This window comes from Aythya fuligula, chromosome 2, assembly GCF_009819795.1.
Source record: "Aythya fuligula isolate bAytFul2 chromosome 2, bAytFul2.pri, whole genome shotgun sequence".
In the NCBI taxonomy this organism is placed as follows: domain Eukaryota; kingdom Metazoa; phylum Chordata; class Aves; order Anseriformes; family Anatidae; genus Aythya; species Aythya fuligula.
The window spans coordinates 91,575,988-91,582,692 of record NC_045560.1 but is presented as its reverse complement, the minus strand read 5'-3'; the positions used below and the strand labels follow the sequence as shown (position 1 = coordinate 91,582,692).

Below are 6,705 nucleotides of genomic sequence, written 5' to 3'. Positions count from 1 at the left end.
GTTGTGCTGGTTAAGCGTGATGGAGGAGTGTGACACATCAAACTGCAGGTGGACAAAAGCGATTTCCACCATCTGTTAGCAGAGACCAAAGATGTATCATCTGGGTGAAATGAGGAAAAGCAGAGGTGGACTTGAGGGAAGGGCTATTTCCATGAGCTACCTATGGTTATCCCTATGTTAAGCAATGTGCTGCAAGAGGAGAGGATTTAGGAAGAAGGGCACATTACTGAGTATGTGTCCAGAGAAGGGCTACGAAGCTGGTGAAGGGCCTGAAGCACAAGTCCTGTGAGGAGCAGCTGAGGGAACTGGGGGTGTTTACTCTGGGGAAGAGGAGGCTTAGGGGAGACCTTATTGCTCTCTACAAACGCGTGAAAGGAAGGTGTGGGGAGCTGGGGGTCGGCCTCTACTTGCAGATAACTAGTGATAGGACTAGAGGGAATGGGCTCAAGTTGTGCCAGAGGAGGTTTAGGTTAGAAATGAGGAGACATTTCACATCAGAAGGAGCGGTCAGGCATTGGGACGGGTTGCCCAGGGAGGTGGTGGAGTCACCGTCACTGGGGGTGTTTAAGGAAAGTTTGGACGTGGTGCTTGGGGACATGGTTTAGTGGGTGATACTGGTGGTGGGGTGATGGTTGGACCAGGTGGTCTCAGAGGTCTCTTCCAACCTGAATGATTCTCTGACTCTACCCAACCCAGTGCCCTTCTGCTCCGGGAAAGACCACTTCGGCTAGGCTCTACTTCGCCCCTGGTGGTCACAGAGCAGGGAGCAGGCACCCCGAGGTGCTCTGGGCGAGCACCTCCCTCAGGCACACCCGGCAGCGGGGTCATGGCGACACCCTGCCGCCCCCGGGCGCTGCCCCAAGGGGGGCGTGAGGCGGGAGGAGCGGGGCGGGGTGGCGAGGCCGGGCCGGGCGGCTCGCTCCGTCTCTCTGGCCGCTTCGTAGCCGCCTCGCTCCTTCCTTCCCCGCCGGGACCCGCGGCATGGCCGGGCAGCCGCTGTCCTGCCGGGCCTCCCCGGGCGGCTACGGGTACGGCGGCGACCTCGGCGGGCTCCGGGAGCGCGAGTTCCCCCGGCTCCGAGGTACCGCGGGCAGGAGGGGGTCTGCAGGGACAGCGGTGGGGTGGGGAGAGAGGTGGTGTAGCCGTGGGGGTTAAGGAAAAGAGAGAGAATGGAGATTAAAGTGGTAAAACAGCCCCGGTGTGGTGCAGGTGTGTGTGGTTAAGTGGGTGTTTGGAAATTGCTGCTGCGTGTTGTGCAGTTCTGCTCGCACATGCCATTCGGCGTGTTTATGTACTGCACGTGTTACTTAAATACCCACCTATTGCTTCTAGACCAACAGAAATGAGTGTACCAAAATAAACAACCCAGGTATCGATGCTCATGATGTTACTGCTTCAAAATACGTAGCAAAAAAACAACCAAACAACCAAACCAAACAGCAACAAAACAGAGAATGGAGTAAATAACATCGCTTTGGATGCCCTAAACTTGTTGCTTTGACCTGTCTTTACATTACGTTTCACATTATCATCCCTTTTTCTCATTTGCTTTTTCTCATTGGAGGTTTTGTAGTAGAATCTAAGCTGGCTTTCTCAAGCACAAGTATTTCTGGGAAAAAAAAAAATAAGGAAGTTAGACTTTTTCTCTCTAGGGGAATGTGGAAAAAAAAATAATGTCAAACAGCAGTTTGAAGAGTTTTTCTTCTCCTGTTAGCCACGAGCCTATAGGCTGATTTCAAAGTCTGAAATTTAGCAATGTTAGTTGCATCACTGAAGGTTGGATAACGAGAAACTGCTGGTGGTAAATTCAGGCCAAGATTCTGAAAAATTAGTGTTTTATAACCAAAGCCATTGTTTAGCCATTTAGATAGATGGCTTTATAAAACCCTTGAAAATCAGCCTCTTTTCTCATGAGTCTCCCAAGTTTTGAAATTAAGCTTATCTGCTTATGGCATCTAGTGGGTCTGTCTGGCTTCCCAAGTAAGAGGTCACTGCAAAGGCAGTATGTTAGGAGTCCATTTACCTCAATTTCAAAATATTACGACTAATGTAGGCTACTAAGTTATACTTCAGTCATGCTGTTTACTAAACTAAGATAAGTATTTGAGAATATTTCAATAAAACAACAGCAACAACACACACAAGGTATAAATTAGAATCTGTCATAATTTACCTAACTGAAAACACAGGGTAGTCTATGGTAAAGGGACCTAGATTGCAAATTCCTTCTACCCTTTGTAGAAGTTTAGTGTTTATTTTAGGATTCTATTATTTTTTACATTTTTATTTGAGAATTGTGATGCTTTATTCAATTCATAAATAGTCATCCATTCATCCTGAGGGGTCCTCGCATCTATGAGGAAGATTGGTGTCATAAACTGATCGCTGTGTATCCACATGTGTTGTCCTGCCAGGGATCCTCATGTTAAAAACAGGGGTATCTCTCCTCTAGTCAAGAACTTGTGCCTCTAGGTAATGGCAATACTGTGTAAGGTTAAGTTTCCCTGCCTTATGTGTCTGTCTGGCTCAAAGCTGACTGTTTGAACTAGGCCAGGAGCTGGGTGATGGTGGAGCAGTGTGGATGATGAGCATGCTGCTTGTACCTATTCCTTGTCCCCCTTTTATTTAGCCACGTAGCTGTATCCCCGCTGCTGAAGGTCTTCACACATTGATGTTGAAGTTACAAATGGCTTTTGAAGCTGTAGGTCTCTGTTTCCTTGATGAAGTAAGGAGAAGGAAAGGTGGCTCATGTACAGGTTACAGCAGTATAAGCGAGTAAAAGGGCCTTCTCCAAGTGACATAGAGGAAATTAGTGGGGCTTTCAGGTATTTAGCAACCTAACCATTTTCAGTGACCTGCCAGAAGGTGAGGGAGATGAGGCAGAAGTTTTGGATCTCTGATGGCCTCATATCAGCTTTATGGGTAAGTCCTGACTGTACAGATGCTGATTCTTGAAGGAACCTGTAGCTGTTCAAGGTGTTGCCTCAGTACTGCACAGAGGTGTTGCCATTTAATCCCTTCTGGTAAGGAGTGTTCTTAACCAGGTCCTGTAGGTAAAAGAGAACAAACTCTACTTTTAGGTAGCTAACAGTAGTGTCTTGCTCTGCCTGTTCATCTGGGACATGCTTCAAAGATCTTTCCATCATTAAAGGTGTTTAAAAATCCCAATTTTGCTGTTCACTTTTTATGTGTTGAGTTTTTTTGGTTCCTGTCTAGATATCCATGAAGTAAGCCCAGGGGTCCATGTTGGAGGTGTCAACCCATTACATGTAGCACGTGGTAATAAAAATTAGTGCATGTCTGTTTAATCACTTCTTCCTGATCGTTGGTATTTGGTGATGTTTGCTAAGGACACCTTGTGCAAATTGTGCTTTCAGAGGAAGGCAGAAGCCTTTTCTGTGTCATACATGTAAAGCTTTCACTTTGTGGTGTTAAGGCTTCTGGTGTAGCTCTAGTGTGAATAGTTGCACAAGTGCTTGTTGAGAAGGTGGTACAATATGTATTTGTAGGGGCAGCTGCTGGACGTATTACAAAGGCAGGACTTTATATTTTTTTCAAAGATGTTCTACTTGTGATCTTATCAAAGTCCGTGGGAGTTTCACTCTTGTCTCCATCAGAAGGCTCTTACTGAATGTGTTGGGGATTTCCCTTTCAGGTTCTGTGAGGGGATGAAAGGATTGGCCGTGCTTCCTTGAATCAGCAGGGCTGTGTCTGTTTTGATACAGAAGCCGTAAATTTTACCTTTTAAGTCAAGGTTTATCTTCACATTTGTAATTCAAGGACTGTTAGCCGAGGGCTTGAGCAGCCCCTTCTAAAAATATATGTGGAGTCTGTGAAACCGATCCGTGTTTCACAGGCAGCAGTGCATGTGCAGTACGTGACCTTGACTTTAATCTTGTGAACAGCATACCCTTATCTGCAGTGTAGGATTGTAAATTATGCTTTAGAAATGGCTAAAGGAATCAGCAGGAGTTTATAGGTTCCGTTGTTAAGTAATGGGAATGAATACGCTTCTGTGATTTTTATCGTAGCAAAGAAAAAAAAGAAAAAGCAGACGTGGTTTGCGAGGCTGCATTTGGACCCAAGATACCTTCCCAGTTTTGGTTAGGTGCCAGTATTCTTCCCAAAGGTAACTGTGTCCATTTCAGCAGGAGCTTTCCAGAAGTGATAAGTGACGGACTCCAGACGCACACACCCCAAACGAAAACCAGGGCATATTAGTGATCACGTACTCGTTAAGGGCTGCTGACTCTGGAAGTAGCCTTTATTTGAGCTAAGATACACTGTCACATTTAATGTCAAATGCGCTGCCACGTTAAATGTCAAATGTAAAAACGTAATGCCCTGCTAATTTCATGTTTTACCTTACCGGTCTGTGTCTGATTATGTCCAGCTAACAGTAACAGTGTAGCTTGTCCGTTTAAGAACAAAGGGCAAACTGAGCTTTGAATGACAAAATTGGCCTTTGTTTCCTTGAAACTGGAATGAAGTTTCATGAACTGGTCTTCCGTATGAGTGTTTATTCTGTTGTTTGGTTAAGAAGTAGTTGGGTACTTGCCCTTACACAAAAATAATACTTTTTTTACTGATACTGCCGGTAATTATTTGCACTGATACTTTTCCTGTAAGTAGCTAATAGGCTTAGCAGGTTTTCTCCGTGCATTTCAGTTAGTTCTCAGTGAATCTGTTAGCAAAGGTCAGCGCTGTCCTCTGAGGGTAGAAAAGCATATTTATTTTGTCACATTTGGGATAATCTGCAGGTTTGGCTAAATTCGAGAAGTCGGAGACGCATTCTGGCGTGTCAGCTCGGAGTAATTCTGTTGATAGCTGGCTGCTGCTTGGGTTTTATGAAACGTGTGAGGATGAGTGTACCGTGAGCCTGCCGAGCTGTGCTGGGCTCCTGGCTCGGTAGCCAACATAGGCGTGACTTCCCCTTCTCCACTGGTACAGAAACGTGGTTGCCTTGTCAAACCAGTAATGCTGCCAGCTTTGGGTCTCAGCTTTCGGTTTGTGCCTGTTTTATATATATATATATTTAATTCTTAGAAAAAAGGTTTGTAGCCTGACATTTTTTTTTGAAAGAAGAGACCAGATCCGGCAGCTGTCTTCCACTCATGTTTGTTACTTTCTGCTTATTTGCTGATTGCCAGCAATTTCTACCTGTGAATTAGTCTTTTTTTTTTTTTTTTCCAATCTGTTATTTGAAGACTAAGTGTGTGTGTTCAGCAAAAAAAAACCACTTTCATTATTAGCCTCTTTGCGCACCAGTTAGCAATATTCAAGTCTCATCATGTCGTTTCAAAAACCAGGTTGATATAAGGAGTAAGTTTATTCTGACTCATTGTTTCCCAAGGTCTGTGCTGAACTATAAGCAAGGCGTGTGGCATTTTACTTGTTTGCTTTACAGGTTGGAGCCTTTCTCCAGTGGACATTTTTGCCTGGTGCTATCCCCACGACCAAGAGGAGACTCCAAGTGCAAAAGACAGGGCAGCAGAGGATGCACCTTGGTTCCTTCTTGCATCTGACCAACTTTTCCTATTCCTGATGAGAGTATGGGATGGCCCTGCAAGGTGCTGCTGGTGGCACTGAGCAGGTGCAGGCTGTGGAGGGACCGAGGACAGCTTCTGTTGCAATGCTTGGGTCCAGAGCAAGAATGTGATTCCCCTCAGGCTGCATTAAGTGAAGCATAGATACCCAGGGTCCCTGGCTTTGGCTAAATTGCACATGGACAGCTTCAGCCCAAGCAATGATAAAACGTGAAAATAGAAGATCCAAAATTTTAGCAGAGTGAGTTTGAAGTTGTCACATTCTGTATAAGTCATAAACCATGAGTGAGGTACAGCAGTCATCCCAAATGCGTACTAACATAGCCTTTATATCCTGTTGGGCTGTCTTACAGTTTATATAAGCCATATGCTTTGGGTGTGGGGGGGAAAAGCAACAGTTCTTTACAGAACATATTATTTTGAACATTTTTTTTTTCTTTTTGGCATGTTCTCTGTAAAATTAGTTTTTGGAGAAGTATGGGATTCAGAAAATGACACTACGTGTATTTTAGGCATCTAGAGTGACTCTGTCAAGATGTTAAAAAACAGATATTTGCTGATGTTCAGACCTAGCTAGTTAGGGAGAGTGGAAGCAACCTGGGAGACCTATTACCAAAAAACTGGGAGTTCCTCATCCCACCTTGTGCAAGGCTGGTGGCTGTGAGATCCCTGGGCTGTTCACCTGCTGCTGTCCTCGACTGGATACCCCTCTAGCCCCAGTGTCACAGGGTAATTTGATTTTGTGAAACAGATTTCTATTTGCAGGGAAAAGAAAGCAAGAGAAACTTATTTATTGAAGAAGGCTGCTGGTGGACAGTTCAAGACAGTCAAAGGCATTGAGGGAAGATGGATTTAGTGGGTGGAGAAGTTATTGTAAATACAAGCTGCAATACAGGTAGTGTGACTGCACCACTACGTGGCAATTGCCTCGTAAAAAACAATTTAGCTGGTCAAGTAAGTTCCTAATGCTTCCTGTTGATTTCAAGCTGGCGGCAGTTATTTAAATATGCTGTTACAAAGAACTGATATCAAAGAAGAGCCATATGGGAAACGTAAACTGGAGTTAGTTGGTTGTAAATAGCTGTGGGTCAGTTGCAGACGTTTTCGTCTTTCTCTGGCTATATACAGGAGGTGCTGTCGAGGAATTCCTTATCTTCCA

The 6,705-nt window shown here is 44.8% G+C and overlaps 1 protein-coding gene across 1 annotated transcript in view; it reads left to right on the top strand.

The window, feature by feature from the left end:
• The first annotated feature begins 981 nt into the window (after window positions 1–981).
• MOCOS (molybdenum cofactor sulfurase) overlaps window positions 982–6,705 on the top strand; it is a 219,855-nt gene continuing 214,131 nt past the window's right edge. Inside the window, exon 1 of the mRNA XM_032181110.1 lies at window positions 982–1,081. Within this exon, the coding sequence (XP_032037001.1) occupies window positions 982–1,081 (100 nt within the window). The remainder of the gene's footprint in view (window positions 1,082–6,705) is intronic.